The 22,376-nt window shown below is 35.2% G+C and overlaps 1 protein-coding gene across 13 annotated transcripts in view; it reads left to right on the top strand.

Annotated features, from left to right (window-relative positions):
• pdzd2 (PDZ domain containing 2) overlaps window positions 1-22,376 on the top strand; it is a 139,005-nt gene that overhangs the window by 93,292 nt on the left and 23,337 nt on the right. For 10 of the 13 annotated variants that reach the window (XR_015491523.1, XR_015491521.1, XR_015491522.1 and 7 more), the window contains 13 exons: window positions 2,678-2,777; window positions 3,077-3,225; window positions 6,331-6,450; window positions 7,641-7,755; window positions 7,890-7,963; window positions 8,137-8,353; window positions 10,604-10,721; window positions 13,564-13,696; window positions 17,177-17,249; window positions 17,839-17,942; window positions 18,625-18,799; window positions 18,899-19,746; window positions 20,937-21,081. Coding sequence is in view for 5 of the 13 variants with exons in the window: in XM_087253858.1 (XP_087109984.1) it covers window positions 2,678-2,777; window positions 3,077-3,225; window positions 6,331-6,450; window positions 7,641-7,755; window positions 7,890-7,963; window positions 8,137-8,353; window positions 10,604-10,721; window positions 13,564-13,696; window positions 17,177-17,249; window positions 17,839-17,942; window positions 18,625-18,799; window positions 18,899-19,746; window positions 20,937-21,081 (2,371 nt within the window). In the remaining 8 variants the exon portion in view is untranslated. Of the gene's footprint in view, window positions 1-2,677; window positions 2,778-3,076; window positions 3,226-6,330; window positions 6,451-7,640; window positions 7,756-7,889; window positions 7,964-8,136; window positions 8,354-10,603; window positions 10,722-13,563; window positions 13,697-17,176; window positions 17,250-17,838; window positions 17,943-18,624; window positions 18,800-18,898; window positions 19,747-20,936; window positions 21,082-21,882; window positions 21,969-22,376 lie in introns of all 13 variants that reach the window. The other 3 variants (XR_015491526.1, XR_015491528.2, XR_015491527.2) reach the window with 1 other exon arrangement.

The following is a 22,376-nucleotide window of genomic DNA, read 5'->3' as shown; positions in this document are numbered from 1 at the left end:
ATGTTGATGTTAATGACCACGTTTTTTTGAGCATTCTTCAAAAGGTATTGTTTTGTATTTAACAGAAAAATTAAACACATAAAGGTTTGGAACAAGCCAAGGATGAGTAAATCATGCCAGGATTTCATTTTTGGGTGAACTACCCCTTGAACATAATGACTTAGTTGCATGTTATGTTTCTAGTTATAAGTGATAATTAAAGCATTTGGAATCTTTTGAATTAGACACAAATATTCTATTTCAAAGTGCTGTCGACTTATAATTAATATTAATAAAAATGTTAATAATACAGTGCTAAAAAACTTACAGTTAAAAAGAAATGCATATAGTTCATAGAAATCCAATTGTAAAAGTTAAATAATTGCTATATAAATATATACACTTTCTTTTAAGACGATATAAATTTCATTATTTAATTTAATTAGACAAGCATTGCCCATACTAAAATGAAATTTAACCATCAAAACAATTAAAAAGCCCCTATTATGCATTAAAAAAGGTCATATTTTGGTTTTGTGGGTCTCCAACAACAGGCTGATATGCATCAAGGTTATTATAGTTAACGAAAACAAACGAGTAAACTAAAATTGAAAAATCAGTACTGAAATAAAAATAAAACGAGTTAAAAAAAACTAGAACTAACTGAAACTAACTAAAATTATAGCAAAATTGTCCTTTGTTTTCATCTTTGCAAATGTATTTATTACATAAGCCTACTGTAAGCTTTTTAGAATTAAATCTATTTACTTCGCGCTGCCCGGTGTTTGACCTGTACGGCACCTCAGAGTCTGTAATCCTGCTGCCACTGGCCAGATCAAGCTGGTCCTCCTCCAGTCAGTCCTCGCTGGTGCTTCCGTGACAAAATCAACGAGTAGACATGACAGCAGCACAGTGACAGCATTAAATACGACTCAAGCCGACACCTGAAAATATTAATAGCACATTAGTGTCCAATAATGGGTTTTATTTCCATATTAGTGATCCTGATCGTGAGTGAATCATTCTTTTTAACCGGATCTTCTAAGTAAACCGGTTGAATTAATTCACCAAATCGAACTGAATCATTTGAAACGATTTGCGACTCCAGTAAGCACTTGTCCACAAAGACTTACTTTTTAACATGCCTGATATGCCCTCTTACAAACAGTACATTTTGTATCTTGCACCTAACAAATATTCTAACCTATATTAAAAAAAACTAAAACTAATACTCAAACTAATAAAAAGTAAAATAAGACTAAGCAATTTCGAAATATAGAAACTAATAAAAACTAGTAAATCTGCCTCTAAAACTAATTAAAACTAACTGAATTTGAAAACAAAATGTCAAAATGAAATAATAACTAAAACTAATGAATATCTAAAACTGTTATAACCTTGATATACATAAATGGTCAAAACACTTTCGTTGTCTTATAATATGCATTTTTTTCCCCTAATTTTCCCAACGCACCCATATGATTTGCTCGGCAATTCAATTGATCTCACACCTCTCCTTAGCATGATGCTAATCTGCGCTGAATGTCTCAATAGCCTAGTCTGTTGCGATTGGCCAACTGCATTTAGCGCGAGACAGAGAGAAATGCCCACCATGGCTTATCAACATTGTTGAAGTAGGCAGATTGCAGAGTGTAATCAGTATTAATTCACACAAAAAAAAGCTGAACTATTTTAAAACTTAACTACTGCACTTGTGTAGGAACAGCTGATGGTAATTATAGCAACAACAAATGGCAGAAAATCGCAAGCTCACAACCGCATTTAAATCTTTAACGAAAGTAGCAAGCGTCATGTTTTCAGCGTGGCTTTAGACGTTTAATTTTTACACATCATTGGTCATGATCAGTCCCACACACATCCACACTGTTCTAGCATTTAAACGGGAAAGCCGTGTTCACGTTTTAACCGATGCAGCAGTTCATATTTGGTATTGTTTTGTTTCAACGTCAGTGCAAACAGGCAAAAGATCCAGATCACGACAACAAATCATTTAAAAGACTCTGAGTCGAATCTTTTCATTTTAAAAATCTATATTTTTAAACAAGGTGCACTTACTGATTTAAACCTAAGTTGGATGTTTTCATGCCCTTAGAGCTGTGTTATACACACTGCATGAAAGGTCATTTTCAAATACCCGCAATAGAGGCTCTTTAAAGCTAAGTTAAAAAAAAAGTAAACTGATAATTTGTGGGAAATTATTTTGCAGTTTAAAAGCGTTTTCTAATTTATACGCAATAAAAAAGGAAACTTGAGCATAATTATTTGTTGTACTGTTTAATATTTTTGTGGACAAATGTTTTATCAGTTTTTTTCAGAAATAGGGCCTAAATCAAAAATGAAAAATGAAAACAATTTAATGTATATTAAAAATGAGATGAGCAAAGTTGTATTATTTAGCGTGGACACCTTCATTGCCTCAATATTGCTAGTACAGTCTATACTGGATTACTTAAGCAAAGGTATTTCCATTTCACAACATCAAGTAAAGTCAATATGAATACCTTAGCTTAGAAGTACATATGAGATTTGACATCCCTCTGTGAAAAAAAAAGAAAGTGTTCACCCTCACGAGTGTGCAACATTCCTGTGCAGTGAAGGGCAAGCTAGCAATTCTGTATAGTGTTTCTCTCTTTTCAGGGTATGTTTTTTCTAATTATTTCTGCCTCCTGTATTTCAGTTTACAGATCATGACAGACTGGACGAACGTGGCCGGATTGAGGGTCCCAAAGGATGTTGCCGAAGCCCCACACCAATGAAGTTCCGCAGCAGATCCCAAGGTCAGACGTGTCCAGCTGTATCACATCACAACACTGCTGACCATTAAAACTGTGTAATGAGATTAAACTGTACTGGATTATGGCCAAGGGTGGATCCACCAATTCTAACGTCCTTATGATAGATTTTTCTACCAGATCAGGAAATACTGAAATGATTCTGATGGATGGGTATCTGGCATTTTATTTTAAAACTATGCTTAATAATTAGTGGAGGCATTCAGACATGTGTACTTTATTCCACTGAGAAAATAAATATATGTTTTCATTTAAAGCTAATGTCTTGATATCATTCTGACTAGGTGGAGGAAGCCGTCTGGAGTCAGTTGGTGAAGACGATGAGCTCATAGTGGAAAACGGTGATACAGGAAGTGATGTAGCTGAAAAGCCGACGCGAGGAGGACGCAAACATTCCCTCCCACAGCAGCTGGATACAGTTGGAATCCGACAGGTCACTACAGTATTCAGTTTATTCATTTATCATTTGTCATTTAAGACAGTATTCTTATACTCACAGTCTATAATACCTGATTTCAGTTCAGTGTGTTTTGTTGGCTGAAATGAAAATTATTATGTGGCATGACCACTTTAAAGACGATTTGTCCTGTCATTCTTATGCTAGTTAGGTATACTAATTACGGCACTGGTCAAAGGTAATTTAACAGATGTGTGAATGGTTTAAACCTTAATTTAAACTAGGGATGCAACGATTATTGATTTTGTTTGTACAATCATTGTCTGAGGAATAAACACAAATAGTACAGCACAAAATAATCTTTAAAAAAACAAGTCAATTTCTCTTTGAGCTTTAAAACAAGTAAAAAAATGTTTTTGTCATATAAGTGAACTTTCACGAACTAATTTCGAGAGGAGCAAATTATATGATTGACTACAGCTGATCCCTATTACTAATCACCAACTAGCCAATCTGATCATTCCAAATTTGATTTAAATATCCAGCCTAAACTTAAATCCTCATCTTTGTTTTGGAAACCCCCGTAATCTATCCCTTCTCCCTCCTCCTCAATGCTAAGTTCGGGCGACACAGTGGCTAGGTGGCTAGCACCGTAGCCCAACAGCAAGGGGGTGTTGATTCAAATGCTAGCTGAGCCAGTCGACACTCTCTGTGCTGAGTTTGCATGTTCTCCCCGTGTTCGCGTGGGTTTTCCCCGGATACTCCAGTTTCCTCCCACAGTCTCAAAAACATGCAACAAAAGTTAAAGTCACAAGCACCTACTACGTACAAACTGGCGCAGTTGGCGGTCTTTTCTTGGGAAGTTATCGAGAACTACCTGATCTTGTATCCCGTATCCTAATGCTTATTGACCAGGTGGGAGCCTTGGGCTCATCTATCTCTGAGCTCAGGGTTCTCTCCTGGGACAGCATGCCAAACCTGCTAAAATAGTCAAGCATTATCTAAGTGTGAACTCTTGAATCATAAGTAATAATTTTACACTAAAAATAAATGACACAACAATGAATAAATAAATAAGAATAAATACAAAATAGTATTTGTCTACTGTAAATCTTAGCGTCATATTGGCGAAGTATTATACTTTTAAGGAGAAAAATGTAATCAATGGCTGCTGAACCTCTGTATGAAAGGCATTTTTGATCAACTATATTACAAAAGGGTTTGGTATTTTCCTTTTGTATAATATTTTTATCTTTTGGAGTAGAAATGTGTAAATTCCATACAAAGCATGAAGCTAAGCGGTCAGTTCTTGTCACGTGACTCACTGTGCGCTCGCGCCATTCTTTTAACTAGGTGCACCTGGAAAGCATGTGTGCGTTGTGAAAGACGCGACATGTGAACGACCCTTAGTTAATAGCCTTAGCCAGCCATAGTTAATCCAGTCTCAGTGTACAAGCTTGGAACTTTAAACTAGCGCACAGTTAGCATGACTTTTAGTTGTCGCAGATTTGTTCCATACAGAATTGCGGTGTTGAAGTCTTTACATTTATAAACCGTGATGAAAAAAAGCACAGTTAATAGTGAAATCAGTTATTCGTTGCATCCCTAGTTGCATCCCTTTATGTTTTGTTCAATTGTTAGTCTCTGTTAGTTTGGCATAATGTACAGTTACAGTTTTGTACGGTATTGACTAATTTCTTACTCATCTCTTTCAATTTAATTCATCCTTATTTCTATAGGGCTTTTACAATGTAGATTGTTCAAAGCAGTTTAACATAGATGAAGTTCTACAAGTTGATTAAAATCCCTTCAGTTCGGTTGTCACAGTTGAATATTAATTTAGTTGAGTCCAGTGTAATGCAAATGTCGCTGCTAAAAGCCAAAGCTACTGAAAATCCTGGATATAACATTAAACATGTTTGATATTGATAGGATGAATCTAATAATGCCAAATGTCTGACTTTACCAGTGCAAAAGGCTCATTTATATGTAGTTAATCATAATGAGGCCAAACATGTACTGTATGTCTAAGATAGTTCATTATTAAGCCTCACAATCTATATCATTTGTGTTCTGATGTGATCTTTAGCTATTTTTTCATCCAAAGATGCAAATTAAATTTATGCGCAAAGCTGGAATATCGCATATAAGACATGCGAATAAAGCAGCAATTCCCTCCAGTTAGTCAAAGAGAACAAAATTTTCACCCCCTGATTAACTGGCACCAAATATAAACAGGAAAAGTGTAATTTGGTAGGAGAAGCTGCAAAAATTGAATTTGGTAGAAGAAGCTGCATCAATCTTTTTCTTTTTTAATAAATGACTTGCACCTCAGAAGACAAATGCTAACATGCAATGAATGCGTGGTTTGGCGGTTGAATGCGTGAGACACAGATGCTCTTGACAATTCTGAAGGTAATTAATAAAATAACAACACTAATGCTGAATTGGTCCATTCACATACATTTGTATCATCACATGATCTCTTATAAAAAAATCATATGACTTTTTTAATGTGCATGCTGGATTTTTTTCTGTTAAAAGTAATTTGTTACATCGCAGTTTATGCACATCTTTTTTTATAGAGTAAAAAGTTTATCCTACTCAGTTATGCACATTTTCAAAATTGATATGCGTATTGGCATTTCCATTAACTAGTTTTTATGTGCATATCCAAAATGTGCAAACAATGGGTGGATGGAAACATAGCTATTGCCCCAGAAAACAGAAGTTCAAGTCTATTTAAGTCCCCTGTCACAAGTCTAGACAAAATGTAACATTTTAATCAAGATAAAACACAAATTTTATTTAACAGTTTTAAGTTATAATTATTCTAAAAACACCATTATACGTTTTTTTCTTTATTTTGTCTTATTGTATGACCACATGTCAAATTGTGACTTGGATGTATCTCTACACCCATCCAAAGCAAAATCCTTAATTTGTTATTTCTCTTCAAAGTAATGGTAGTGCTGTATCGTTTATTGTCATTTAGCTGTTGCTTTCATCCAATGTGATGCAGTACAAAGGTACGAGTTACTAAGACAGCTGCTCATTTACTCACAGTTGAACACAATAAAAAACAATGCTGATTTTATCATCTCATTGTTTATTCATAGCCTCTCTTGTAATCCTCTTCAGGAATATCAAATCGTGAAGAAATCGGCTCGTTCCCTGAGCACTGTTCAAGTGGAGTCTCCATGGCGACTGGCACAGCCATCCATAATCTCCAACATTGTACTGATGAAAGGACAAGGAAAGGTGAGGAGGCCATGTGCACAGGACAATACACACTGTCACCATGAGAGCTCACATACTGTACAGAGCATTTTAAATGCAAACTGCTTTAATTATGTTGATGTTTTTTATTCATTGGAGATTCAATCTCTTTTTTTCTTTATTTTCAATTTTATTTAAGCTTGTATTACACAAACTGTGTATGTGGGACTGTTATTTTAAGAAGCAGGGAGGCTAAAAAGGAGTATAAGTCGTCACCCTAGAATTAAAAGGTTTATTATAAGGTAATTTTTGTCAAAATTGAGTTATTCACATATTCTTGTTTAACGACAATTTATTTACATTATGTGATATTTTTTTTTGCAAGTTGCTTACATTTTAAGACTTTTTATTTTAAAAACTAAAAAAGGTTTTATCTACAAAGTTGAACACTAGCTTGGCTCAATAAGGTTCTTTCTGTGAGCCAATCAGCATTTCGAATGCACGCATGATGGCCAATCAGGATCAGCTTTCTTTGTCATTTCGCCGGATTGCTCCATTGACAGCGGGAAAGACCAAAAAGAACCACAAAATCAAAGTCAACTAAATAATGCAGAACCACATAAAATTAGGAAGAATATTGTTTCTTTATTATCAATGTAAAATGTAAAATTTCATCCCAATGACAAAAATCTGCTTCTAAATCATCACATTCACGCACACTTTTTCAGTTTTAGGCTTTATTTATCAACGTAAATGTTTCTTAGTATATTTCGTGTACTGTATTTGTGTATTTAGTTATTTGAGAAAATATACATAATACACATGTAATGTAATGACAAACTATAATCTTGAACGTAAGTACATTGCTATTAAATTGTTATTACATCCCAGATAATAATTATTAATGTGTTTTTGTTTATTTCATGTAGTGTATTTATATTTTATGCTTAAATGTACACAGCACAGATGTATGTAATAATTACAACCTTTAATCTTGTATGTAGTTACTGTGTCATTACATTGTATTTACTCTGTAGTTACATTGTAAATGTAAGATATATATAAATGTAAATGTTTATTTATAGTTGTACGCATAAATATACACAGAACACATGTACATTACAAACTTTTATCTTGGATGTAATTACTATGTTAAAATATTGTAATTATAATAATGTAATTATACCTCTCAGATATAATTTATAAACTTGCGTACTTTTTAATGTGTCCAGGGTCTCGGCTTCAGTATTGTCGGTGGACAGGATTCAGCCAGGGGAAGAATGGGTATATTTGTCAAAACCATTTTCCCCAATGGAGCAGCTGCAGCAGACGGGAGACTGAAAGAAGGTAGATGGACAATCCTGATCATAAAAAAGTCACTCTAATGCACTTGGAACAATAGACTTCAAAGCAGTTGAAACCATGTGGAATGAGCAATTGTGGCTTTTATCTTGCATCGTCTTTCTTCTTCTGGCTTTCAGGTGATGAGATATTAGAGGTGAATGGAGAGTCTCTCCAAGGCCTCACTCACCAGCAGGCCATTCAGACCTTTAAGGTAAACTCCACAGTCACCCTCAAAGTCCACCCACTGTAAAGATTGAAATTTCAGTGCATGCCCATTACTTTGAATGACTTTTGCCATCATTTAAAGATAACGATAATCAGTGGTTTTCATAGATGTTTGTAATTATCCAATGTCTAATGGGTGTTGTTTTCTTGGCTTTTTAGCAACTTAAGAAAGGTGTAGTTACTCTAACAGTACGGACCCGCCTGAGAAGTCCCAGTCTTACACCATGTCCCACACCCACCCTGCTCAGCAGATCCAGTTCTCCAAACTCTAATGCCAGTGGTGGGACTCCAGTTCCTCAAAGCTTTGATGAGGGGGACTCTCGTAAAGGGCCTGGTCCCAAAGATCGCATTATCATGGAGGTTACATTGAACAAAGGTACAGTCATATAATCTTGCAAAAAAATGTAGTTGGTTGCAGATATGTGCATTAATGGTCAAAATTTTAGGAATAGAGGTTTTTGCTATTTGTTTTCTATATTTTTATATACTGTGTTATTGATTATTCAGTATTCTGGATTATTCTTTCTGTCATGAGAAATCTCGGAGAGATTTAGTATGGTAATACATACATACATACATACATATATATATATATATATATATATATATATATATATATATATATATATATATATATATATATATATATATATATATATATATATATATATATATATATTATAATGGCAATGTTCATGTGTTTGGTCTTGCAGGCATAGACCTGCTATGGTGCTGCTGCTGCTTTGATTATTATGGAAGAGCAAGTACCACAACTTCTGAGAATTTAACACACTTCTGCTATAAACATAATATGCAGTTGAAGCCCCTCTGTATGTTTTTTCCCCAATTTCTGTTTAACAGAGAGAAGATTTTTTCAACACATTTCTAAACATAATAGTTTTAATAACTAATTTCTAATAACTGATTTATTTTATCTTTACTATGATGACAGTAAATAATATTTTATTAGATATTGTTCAAGACGCTTCAATACAGCCTAAAGTGACATTTATATGTTTAACTTGGTTAATTAGGTTAAGTAGGTTGTACAGAGTAATTAGGTAGGTTATTAGTTATTATATTTTATATATATATATATATATATATATATATATATATATATATATATATATATATATATATATATATATATATATATATATATATATATACAATATTTTATAGATATATTTTTTTATTCAACAATAGTTCTGTAGACTATCAACAAATATAGCTTAAAGGGGCTAATAGTTTTTACCTTAAAATGGTTTTCTAAAAATTTAAAACAGCTTTTATTCTAGCCAAAATAAATAAAGCAAATAAGACTTTCTCCAGAAGAAAAAAAATCAAAGGTGGGCTAATAATTCTGACTTCAACTGTATGTGTAAGCCCCATAGCAGATCTTAACACAGGTGGAACTGGGGTGGAGGAGGGTCTCCGAAAAATGTGCTGCACATTGCTAGCATAAAGCAACAGTGAGCATTTAAAATGCTTGTGGACCAAACTCATTGGCTGACAGTAACAAATATCCTGCACCATGTAATTAATGATGTAGTAGGAACAGATTGGGTGTGACCTATTAGCCTGCGTGCACAGAGTTTCATGGAAGAGATTTGTATTTTGTTTTGTAAAAAATCTTGAATAAATGTTTTCCACAAAACTTTTTTCCCACATCGATATTAAAAATAAGTGTTTATTGAGCAAAAAAAAAATCACCAAATCATCTTATTTGATTGATTTAACACTGGTGAAACACATAACAAATCTATTTTGCTCTCACAGGAATAAATTAAAATATAAAATATTTAAAATAGAAAACAGGTATTAAAAAATACAATAATATTTCTCAAAATTACTGTTTTTACATATATTTTTGATTAAATAAATGGCGCCTTGGTGAGCTTAAGAGGCTATTCTATCTGCCCCAACTTTTTAAATGGTATTTTATGTTAAACATTCTATATGACGTTGCACCACTTAAGAAGTAGTTTTACTATTTTGTTTGCAGTATGTTTGCTTTGTGTAACTTTTACCTCTACTTTTCAATATTCTGACTAACACAGTATTAACAATTAAACATAAATCACATTTTAATTTCCCCATCATCTCCAAAGTTATCAAAACACACTTTTCCCACCTGAAATTCATGTATACATTTTTTTTTTTGCATTTTTTAAATGACATTTAAAGTTGTTGTTTTTTTATCTTAGACACGCACCATCAAGATGAATCTGTGTTGAAGCCTTGTGCTCATTATGTGTCCAAATAAACCATCCTGCCAAAATGAAAACTGTTATTCTTGGACTGTCAAGCTAATAAATAGACCCTCCAAGCAGCTTTCTCATTATTTCAGTTCTGCTAATTTATTCAGTTCAGAGACACCACATATTTCTTTGACATGAAGTATTTTACTTTAGGGTCTATGCATTATTAAACTAAAGGTATAGGTCTTTTAAAAAGACAGCAGACATGATTTCCTTCAGGTTCAGATGGTAAACATCTCACCTCAGAAGTTGTCTGAGAAACCACCGTTGTGTCATACCATCTAAAATACCCTTAACCAGGATAAACAGCAAAAATCTGACTCTAAAATTGTAAAGTAAATCATTTGTTTTTTGTGTTTCAGAGCCAGGCGTGGGACTAGGCATTGGTGCCTGCTGTCTAACACTGGAAAACAGTGCTCCTGGGATCTACATCCACAGTTTGGCTCCAGGTTCTGTTGCTAAAATGGACGGCAGACTCAGGTACACTTTCTTGGTTATATAATGAACATGTACAGTAACTTAATGGCAAATTAATATTCAGAATTTCTCATTAATGCTCAGTTAGTCAATGTTTAAGAGTGATTAATCAGTGGAAAGATTTACTCAAAGCACACAGGCAGGTGCATTTCTGAGAAAAAAGCATGCGTCACATTTCTAAAAAAAAAAAATTAACCAAATTGACCAAACATTTCTAAGAAAAAAAAGGTTCCTGTTTGGCTAATGCAGAAAATGTGCTAATGTTTCATGTATTTAAGAGTGAATGGTGCTAGTTTAGCTGCTCTAGCAGACACTGGACCCTCTGAGCAGTCATCTTAAAATCTTCACTTACAATTAATTAAGGAAGGGAGCGGCAGAAATGAGACCTCACAAGGGAAAACAATCGCATAGTCTAGATTTTCCCTACTGAGCCTACAGTGCATCTGTACACGTGTTTGCAGCAGATTCTTTTCTCTAAACTATAAAATATCCAATAAGCCTGACTTGTTTGTTTGTGATTTGCTGGGGTTTGTGTGTGCGTTTGCTCCTGTTTAGATGAAACACCTCGCAGGCTGAGAAAGAATGTGCAGCATGAGCCAGAAACACATGAATGGGGTCTTTATGGCAGGAGATTGAGGTTCTGAATGCTAGGTCTAGTTGTGAAAGTGCTTGCAGCTGTCTGAAGAGAATGATAAGGGAGCAATATACTTTCAGACACGTCTATTTTTACAACAAATGCAATTGGGTTGACACTTAAAATACCCCTGGACCACATATATCAACGGTAATATATATATATATATTATCATATGGATGTGCTTATTCAATATAAATCTAAAAAATCTGTTAAATAATTAAGATTGAGTGGACTAAAAATATTTGTGAGTGATTATGCCACCCGCAGCTTTTAAAAATATAAAAATGAAGATATAATAGAGATATAATAGAAAATAAAGACAAATAAAGAATAGAAATATCGGATGATACTAACGGTATATTCCATTAATCCATAATGCTCGCCAAAGCTGCATTTATTTGGTAAAAAAAAAAAAGAAGAGTATAATATATATATATATGTGTGTGTGTGTGTGTGTGTGTGTGTGTGTGTGTGTGTGTGTGTGTGTGTGTGTGTGTGTGTGTGTGTGTGTGTGTGTGTGTGTGTGTGTGTGTGTGTGTGTGTGTGTGTTCGTTGTGATATGATTCTTCAGAATGCCACATTATTCCATATTATTTCATATTATTCTAATATACTAATATACTAGCTTGGTGCTCCAAAAACATTTGTGCTTCTGAGTTTTTTTTTTATTTTTACTTACTTTCTTTCAGAAACTCCTTTATTTATTTGAAAAGCAAAGATTTTTAGCAATTTACAAAAGATTTTGGTCACTTTTGATCCGTTAAATGCTTATTTTTGGTGTTAGAATTTTAATATGTTAATACATTTATTTATTAAACAAATAAATACTGCAAATTTGTTCAGCTGTTAATGTACTGTTATGTAATCATACCTTTGTCCCATAAAAAATAGACAAACAAAAAAGTTTCGTAATTTAATGACCTGAAGTCTGTTAATCAATGTGAGTTTTAATTATATTGCTGTTGTAGGCTGTAATGGCGTTTGAAATAATATAGTAATTTGTAGAAGTGATATGAAACTGTAATGGTTTCTATTTTTTCTATTATAAAATTGCATTTAGCTTGCCTGTTTAAGGAATAATTAATGACAAGCTGTTGAATTATTCTAAAATAATGCACCCTCAGCTTGATAATATTCCTTTATGTGGAGTTGATTTATTCTAAAATAATGGTCCCTCAAATTGCTAATATTCATTTACCCATTACCTTGGGTTTAATTCAGTGAACTCAAGTCAGTTAGTCAATTTGCGTTTTGAATCTCTTGCTGTTATGGGCTGTAATGACTATAATAATTTGGAGAAGTGATATGAAACTAATACTTTCAAAATCAGTCTTCTTTAGCAGTGCAATTCCTGAAAAATAAACGCCGTAGAAGGTGTATAATCCAACCAGAATCAGGCATTCAGCAGCCCCAAGCTATAAATGTACAGTGCACTGCATGAATGAGTACATCCAATTTGAAAAATAAGATTTTCATCCATTTCTCATTGAACATCAAAAATATATGTTGGTGCGTTTAAACAAAACAGATTCAATAAACAGTTATATTGATTAAAATAAGAGTGTTATTACCAAACATCTTATACAAACATCTTACATAAATGTTATATTTTTTTGGCTCTCTTTAATTTTCCTATTAGGATTTGATCTAATATTATTCCCTAACACATTCGTTGTTGTGTACATCCTTTTTCTCTGTGATATTGTTATTTTGTTAAACTAGTTTTGGCTTTGGTACTAACTCATCTAATGTTTAAACACATTTTGGTGACTGTTGCTTTAAATTTAAATGAGATTGTGCTGTTCTCAAAAAAGGGCGGAGCTACAAATGCCTGTGTATAAGCATAATGGCAGATACAAAATGACTAACATTCTTAGCCAATGAGGGAGAGATTGTCACTAATGGGCGGGGCTTTCTCTTTCTGATGACACGTACAAAGGGGGAAAGTCATTCAAAGTGTTTCTGTTTTTATCAAGTGTGATTATAAAAAATAAAATAAATAAATTTTTACTATGAGAAGCTGCTCAAATTCACACACTGTTGCAACACAACTATGTTAAGCCAGCCCCTTATAAAAGTGTTTTTTGCATAATAGCTCCCTTTTGAAAGAGAGATATTTAGGTTTTGTACTCTTTTATTAAGGAGACTGGTTATATTTTTGATCAAATCTTTGATTAAAGTGACTAATCAGTGTATGTTATGCATTAGCCGAGGAGACCAGCTTCTAGAAGTGGATTCTGTGAGCCTGAGACACGCGGCATTAAGTGAAGCCTATGCCATCCTGAGTGAATGTGGACCAGGCCCGGTCAGCCTTATCATCAGCCGCCATCCAAACCCTAAAGTAAGAGCCAAACACAGACACTATGGCATCTCCTCAAAAAATGACTGCATATACAATCTTACTCAGATTAACAAGCTTGCAAACTTACCCTAATTAATAGTCTTTTTCAAAGGGTACAGATTCTTTAGGGTCAAATGAAGTAAATATTTGATGCCCATAGAAAATATTAATAAAGCAACACAAACGCCCTCTAGTTTCTGAACTTGTTTTCATTTATGAATAAATAGACCGCATCTATGAGTGTGGTGATGTGGTCACACTCTTGCAGTCACAAGGGCCCTTCCTCTGACAGACTGCTGCAAGTGGAAATAAAAAAAAATAACCATCCACCTGTTAAGCTGTAATTTGCTCCTAGCATGAATCATTGAAGCCCGACAAAAAAGTAAACAACATTCCTCTCCCCCTTCTGCTCGAGCAACTTGGTTTCCATCCACCTAGTGATTCAAGATGTTGAGAAATGTGCACCAGGGTGGGGTACAGCGGGAGGTTTTGGTGGTTAGAATATGCTGACTGTTCACTTGGCCTGAGAAATGAGAGCCTGCACTAATGTGAGCAGAACGATGTTAGGACTAGCCTCACACTTAGCATGTGACATGAGAATGTTAGTCTTTCACACTGAGGTACTGACCGTATGTCTACTTATACAGTTGAGGGAAAAATTATTATCCCTCCTGTGAAATTTGAATTCCTTTTCAAACATTTCACAAGTGTTGTTTAATAGAGCAAGGAGGGTTTCACTGTGTTTCCTATGATATTTTTTGCCTTATTAACCTAAATCGCTTATACACTCAGCGACCACTATATTGGGTACATTTATAATATCTATCTATTATATCTATTTATAATGTGTATAATGAAATACTGGTCTGAGTATTTCAGAAACTGCTTATCTACTGAGATTTTTACGCACAGCCATCTCTAGGGTTTACAGAGAATATTTGGAAAAAGAGAAAACATCCAGTGAGCAGCAGTTCTGTGGGCGCAAATGCCTTGTTGATGCCAGAGATCAGAGGAGAATGGCCAGACTGGTTCAAGCTGATAGTAAGGCAACAGTACCTCAAATAACCACTCGCTACAGCTGAGGTATGCAGAAGAGCATCTCTGAACACACAACATGTTGAACCTTGAGGCAGATGGGCTACAGCAGCAGAAGATCACACTGGGTGCCATTCCTGTCAGCTAAGAACAGGAAACTGAGGCTCCAATTCGCACAGGGTCACCAAGATTGGACAATAGAAGATTGGAAAAACGTTGCCTGGTCTGATGAGTCTTGATTTGTGCTGCCATATTCAGATAGTAGGGTCAGAATCTTGTTTCAACAACATGAAAGCATGGATCCATCCTGTCTTGTATCAACAAGTGGTGGTGGTTTAATGGTGTGGGGGATATTTTTTGGCATAGGACTTGGTGTCTATCCCTTTATGACCACAGTGTACCAATCTTTTGATGGCTACTTCCAGCAAGATAACGCGCCATGTCATAAAGCGCAAATCATCTCAGACTGGTTTCTTGAATATGACTATGAGTTCACTGTACTCAAATGGCCTCAACAGTCACCAGATCTTCATCTAATAGAGCACCTTTGAGATGTGATGGAACAGGGGATTTGCATCATGAATGTGCAGCTGAGAATCTGCAGCAACTGTGTGATGCTATAGTTCGATAAAAAATACAGACTGTGGAATGTGTTTTTAACAGAAATATACTGTAATCTGAATTTATGAATGTAAAATGTTAAAAACAGCAGATTACTGGCAACCACAGCTGCCGGTATTTTTCCGTAAAATTAAAAAAGGAAAAAAAAATGCAAAACGTTTTTTGTGTCACCATTGTGGAGGATAGTAGTGTCTGTGTTCAAGTCCAAGATGAACTGAGGGTATTTGATGTTATGCTGCATCTTCTTTTGTTTAAAGGTAACTGTGTAGTTACTAATGCAGTGAAAATCTGTTCGTTAATTGCAATCACACATGAACACATCATTGCATCTAATGACTTTACATTTTTGTGCACTAAGCTATGATTTTGTAAACTGAACATTGCATCAGTTCATGAAATACGGTTATTTTCCACAAATTAATACATTTCTATAAAACTTCCATATTTTTCACCGAAAAACTCTGGCAACCACAGCTGGTGGTTTTTTTTTTTTTTTTGTAAATTGAACCGATATTTTGCACTATAAGAGTTTGCTACTTAACACTCTCTCAGTGTTGATGATGATAACACTTTTATAGTGGTTCCCATATAAACTCTGAGGGAGTGTTAATTTTAACTCTAAGGTAGTTAAATCTACCATCTAAAATTTGCAGTCTATCTCGTCAATATGGAGCAAAATCTGTAAGAAATATTTCCAGTACCTTGTTGAATCTATGCCACGAAGAATTAAGGCATATATGGCAAATGGGGGTCCAACCCGGCACTAGCAAGGTGTAGTTAGTAGTTTAAATGCGTTAATAATATTCTCTCCATTAAACAGCATTTGTGAAATATTGTAAATATAATCCAAATTTTACAGAAACTGCAGATGTTTGAGTCCACAAGTCAATCTATTAAAATACTCATGTAAATAATGAGTAAATAAAGTATGTAAATTCAGATTTTATTGAATAATATGCTAATATTTAGAGGATTTATGCACAATGCAATTTGTAAAGTTATATATAAGTCATTTAATGGCTGATTTATGAAAGATATGCTGCAGCCTTGTTTACCAAACAACTGGTTGGATTTGCACTGTAAATCTTTTTTTTTTTTTCTGCTTGTGAGTCATATGTTCCTAGATTTGAGTGGAGTCTGGGTGTAGTTTTTGTTAAAGATAACTGTTTTAAACATGTTTGTGACAGGTGCATGTAGTGTGAAGCTTCCTTTTTTGTGCTCAGGATGTTTTTGTGGTTCTTCTATTATTTGATGTTTTATTGTTTCTTTTCAGCTGAGAAAGGCTGGGATTGAAGTAAACAATAAAAGTCAACTGAAATAGATCTGGTGCAATCTGATCTTACTTTATACCGTACAGATTTTTCAAACACAAATAGGGAATTAGTTTTCAAAGAGTGCCTGTCAAACAACTAGGGCAAAGAGTTTACTAGTTGAAATGTAATTATTGATTTTTGATGTAAAATGTAAAATTATAATCATTTGTGTTTTTATTTTAATTTGTTTTAATTGTTTTTGTTATTATTTGAAAATTTTCAAATAGTGTTATTGAGATGGAATTGACTTACAGTCAATGCATGCATTAGGTTTATTTTGAGTTTAATTAGGCAGATTTATGACGCAGATAATTCTTCTTGAATCATAGTGCCACCTTGTGTTCAGAAAATGTATTTTGTTATTTAAGATAGACAAAGGATTAATGTGTTCTCCGTGATATTTGTATCATATTAAGCTATATTAGGCTCAGAATATTGTAGTGTTGTTCGTACACCATGGGATTGAGGGGCTGAGTATTTTATTTAATGAATGATCCTCTCTCACCTTTAGGTGTCTGAACAGGAGATGGATGAAGTGATCACTCGTTCCACACATCGAGATAGTCATTCTTCTCACACACTCGGTAAAATGCATGTTTTGTCTTGGTCTGATTAGGGTCACTGTTTCTTAGGGGTTTTAAAGCTTTATAGCTTAGTTTATAGATTTTTCCTTAAAAATATGTATATTTTTAAAAGGATTGTTCACCCCAAAATGAAATCCTTTATGGCACAATTTACTACCCTTACACATTCCAAACCTTCATGAGTTTTATCTTTCTGTTCAACACAAAAAAGATGCATTGAAAATTGCTGGACAGCCATCGTCATTTCTATCTTACTATACATATCAAGGGCTTCTAGTTTACTACATTCTTCAGAATATCTCCTTTTGTGTGGTTTGTGACCACTTAATTTTGATTAAACCAAACTATCCTGGTTTAATCAACTGAACTATTAATCAGGGGGCTGAACTATCCGTTAAAAATCCCAAAAGCTCTGTTTTAAATTTGGCTTATGCTGTTTTGGACTTCATGTTCAGTTTTCAAATATTAGTTTTGACGTTCTGATGTAGCTGGAGATTATTAGTTACCCAGAACACAGTGATTTGTAACTCAGATCCTTTCCAAGCAGAAGAAAAATGAACATCATTTTCCTTTGTGCTCTTCTTCACAGGCCTGCCGTCCAAGAGTCCATCTCCCACAGTCAAAGTCAAGCAGGGCGAGGGTAATCCTGCTCTCAGCTGGACCATGAAGCGATTCCTAGAGCCAGCCAGCAGGGTAAACTAGAGGCTTTTGTCTACTGAGAGCTGAGCTTGTCAGAGATAATAAACTTTATCAAACATTAATGAAAAGCAAATGACTCCAGCTGAAACTTGCTGTCAAGGTTTGCTGTCATTTTGTATCTAATGTGGTGACGTTTTTTTGTGTACTTTTGTTTGTATTGTAGTGCACTCTCAAAAAAATCATTGGTGTAACGTAATTTAATAATGATTTGACACAAATTTCCCTTTATTTGAATGGCGTTTTTTGAACTTAATTTAGGCAAATGGAACCAAAGACCAAAATGACTTTGAACCAATGATACTAAATCACTTTCATTTGAATTGCTTTGGGAATTAAACTTGTCTAGAACACAAATTACTCTTGTAGTCAACTAATCTTAGTCTTCTCATTTGGACAATCAAAGTCCTGTATAATTAATGTTTAATAGCAACTGGTACTTTATTAATCCTCAATTTTGACTCAGACTGATCTCTGAATAGCATTAGCACAATTATAGATCACTGCGTGAAACAACAAATGCAAATATAAAGCTGTCACCCTACTCTTTTGCAGGGTGGTACCCTGACAATTCAAAACCTTACCTAAAACTCTTCTAAATCTTTAAACTAAGTGGAGATTAAACTTTAAATTTGATTTCCCCAAAGATTTGATTTCATGTCTCCATCTGTCCCTGCAGCAAGGCTCATTGAGTTCAGAGGCAGAGCTCTCTCAGTATTTCACGGTTCACGATGTACCCAGCCAGTCTTCCCTCTCGGAGACCATGGCAATGGGGTCCAGTGATGACGACATGTTGCACAGTAGCAGGAGCTGCAATACGTCCATGGAGGAATCAGCAGCACCTCAGCCGCATGGTAGAATTTCTGAATCTAAAGTGTCACATTCATTCTCTCATTGTATAGATTTAATGCAGTTCGTCACAGTCACAGTTTTTCTGTCCTCTTCTCATATAGTCTACCGTGATGGTTCCTATAGAGGTTCAGGCAGTAGTCCCACAACCCCTGAATGTTGTAAAGCCTCAGGTGGCACTGGTCGTACTGCAGAAACAGCCCAGCAGGCCAGTGTGGGAAGCAGTCCGAGCTCTGTTCGCAGCCCACTTCTTCGCCAGCGGCGGGTTATCTGCTATGAGGACGAGCCCAGCGATGACGAGACCGGACTTGAAGACGACAACGGCCCCTTCCGTCGCCTTCTCCGTGGGGTCTCAGACGGCCACCAGCACCAAGAGGAGGATTCTGGTATTGTTATAGCCACATCATCTCTAGAGGTGGACGATGAAAGCCAGGACGGCAGTGAGAGCCACAGACAGATCAGCAGTGAGCCGACTACTCCTTTCTATGGCAGCTCCATTGAATCTGAGGAAGGAACTACCGGTCTGTCATCTGCCGAATCTCCCTTCATGCCCATTCACTGTGTCGAAGCCACAAACCTGGGGGTGAAAAAAGAGCCCCATCGAGAAGGGCAGGAGGTGAAACGCTCACCCAAGCTGGAGCACAAAGCTGTGACTCGTGTCAAGAGCATGATGAGCATTGAGTGTCCAAACCCTCCACAAAGAACCAAGGGGGAAGATCCAGCTTTATTCCCAGCAAACCCTGCTCAGGTTACACAAAACTGCACACGGCCACCCTGCAGAATGATGCACTGCAAGAAAGGGGAATCTAGTGAGCTTGCAGGGGTCTGTACCATTGAGACAATAGTGCTCCAGCGCGGTGAGACAGAGTCTTTTGGTCTGGATCTGGAGATTAAGTCTGCTCCGCTTAAAGTGTTGGTCACTGGACTGAGACCAGGAGGTGTAGCTGAAAGGGTAGGTTGGAATTTGGGGTGGGATTTGATTTATTAACAACCGAGGCTGCATCCAGTGCCGTTTACACATGGTGTTAACGGATTATTTTACCCAAAAATGATAATTCTGTTAGAAATTACTCGCCCTCATGTCATTCCATCTCCCTGAGACCTTCATTTATCTTTAGAGCACAGATTAAGACATTTAAGATGATATCTGAGAATTCCCTAATTCTCTATAGACAGCAATTTTCTTGAAAAGGAGCCAAAAACTTAACATTCCATGCGACTTCAGTGGTTCAGCTCTAAAACACATTGTATAACGATGGTTTGTTCTGTAGACTATTGAAAAAAAGATTTGCTTAAAGAGGCTAATAATATTGTCCTTTAAATGGTGTTTAATAAAATAATAACTGCTTTTATTCTAGCCAAAAAAAAAAACAAGTAAGACTTTCTCCAGAAGAAAAAATGTTATCAGACATACTGTGAAAGTTTCGATGCCCTGTAAACATAATTAGGGAAATATTTTTAAAAGAAAAAAAATAAAACCGTGGCTAATAATTTTGACTTCAACTCAGTTACTGTTGGCTGCTTATTTGAAAACACCTAATAAACATTAAAATGTTTATTTAAGATTTTTGTCAATTGCATTTTATTAAATATTAATGAAATATCATTGTACAAAATTTTGTAGTAGCTTTGCTATTTTGTAATTACAGTTAACATTTTTGGATTGCATTTACACCACCTCTGAACTGTGTTAGACCTTTTGCAAGAATTATAAACTGCAATTATTTTATCATTTATAAACTGAATAATATTTGTCTATTCATTACTTTTAATTTTTCATTTAAGGGGGGAAAATCCTATTGGAGGTTTTATGACTGACATTTGGATTAACAGATAAAGTGCAAGCTATATCTATAGTATTTGTTTTGTTAGACTCTTTCCCTCTGCTTATCCCTAAACACTTGCTCAGTGGCAAAAGTTTACAAGGAGTTGGGGTAGTATTTCATTAAAGTATTAATTTCTTAAAAGTTCTAAAATAGTTTTTAATGGACATTTTAGGGTACCATAACTGTTAACTGCAATTCCTCTCTGCTGGTGCAAGTATCAAAATACACCCAGCTTTGCTTAAAGGCATGGATAAGATATATCTGAAATAAATCTAAGAAATATATCTCACCAATTTTCTTCCTATCTGGTTACCAGGAAGCCTCAGGGAAGATGAGCATTGGCGACGAGATTGTAACAATTGGTGACACCCCCGTGTGCACATCCTCCTATCAGGAGATCTGTGACCTCATGCACAACCTGCCAATCACATTGACCTTAGAGATTAAGAAACCTGTCTCAGGTGAGTATCAGCCAGCATTTCAGTTACTCTTCTTGGAATTTATTTGATAATAGCTTTGGTCATGGATCTTTCTCATTTTAATGTTTCAAAAGAAGGAGGATCCAGAGGATAGTAGAAATGAAAACTCTCAGTATTCACTTAACACATGTTGCCCCAAACCCAAAGTATTTCCTTTATTTGCTAGATACACACAAGGCTATTTTTAAAGTCACTCTTTCCCATGCATTTACACAAAAAGGACACAAATTCACCACAATAAAACACAAACAGATTCATAAAACTGGTCCAATATGACCTTCCACACAAAGAAATTACTTTGTATAGTGCACTGGTCATATGGACAGCTTTTGTGGTACTTTTGCATCATTGTTGTCTCCTTTTATTGGAATTGAATTGTCAGTCTTTGTAATTGGCTTGAAAAATCTTTTGGAACAGTTCTTCAAAACATGGTATTATGACCTTAAAAGCTATTTTCCCTAATCCAATCAAACCTATGCAACACTCTCAAACTACTCAACAATATCAACATGTGAATTTGCAATGATCAGTTGTAGTGCTGTGCTGTGTATAGTAACATACTGCACTAGATGGCTTTATAAAGTTTTGTCCACATCCCCTCCTCCCCTCCTGCAAACTGTGGTTCTCTAGCAGATTCAGAGCTTTTCCTAAATTTGATCAACAGTGTAGCACAATTTAGTGGGATAAACAGGCCTTTCTATCTTTCACAAGAGACTGTTAGCACAGGTAGAGTTGCCACTGCAATAAAGAGATAAGTCTGTCTTTTCCCATGCTGCCTTAAAGAGATAGGAGTACTACAGACTTCCCCTTTCTGGCAGTACCCTTCACCAGCTCAAAGGGAACTGCACGCTGCTGGCTATTTGTCAATGGTGACTATTGATTACTTTACTACCGTAGCTACTATAGATGTGTAGAGTAACAGCGCTAATGCTTCCTAGAGGCCTTTAGTCAAGTAGAATCTAGATTTGGTGTTATTGCTCTGACATGTAAATTCAAAGAAATAATCTATTCATAAATGGTCCTTTTGTTCAGTTGATCTAAAAGCATTTGGTATTGGTAGATTTCATCATGCAGAGCAATAGCCTCAATAAATGACTTTTATATACAGTAGTTAATTCATTTATTTGTTGTGTCTGTCTTGTCTGTCTTCCTGCCGTCACTTTGTTTAAATGTGATCCTTCATGTTCATTATATATGATAGATCAAATCTTTGTGAACTTTTCAAGCTAATTTCGAGAGTAGCACATGATATGATTGATCGCAGCTGGTCTCTCAAC

Source organism: Danio rerio, chromosome 5 (assembly GCF_052040795.2).
Source record: "Danio rerio strain M-AB ecotype USA chromosome 5, GRCz13ab, whole genome shotgun sequence".
Lineage (NCBI taxonomy): Eukaryota > Metazoa > Chordata > Actinopteri > Cypriniformes > Danionidae > Danio > Danio rerio.
Note: the sequence above shows the minus strand (reverse complement) of the source record. Positions and strands in the feature narration are given on the sequence as shown.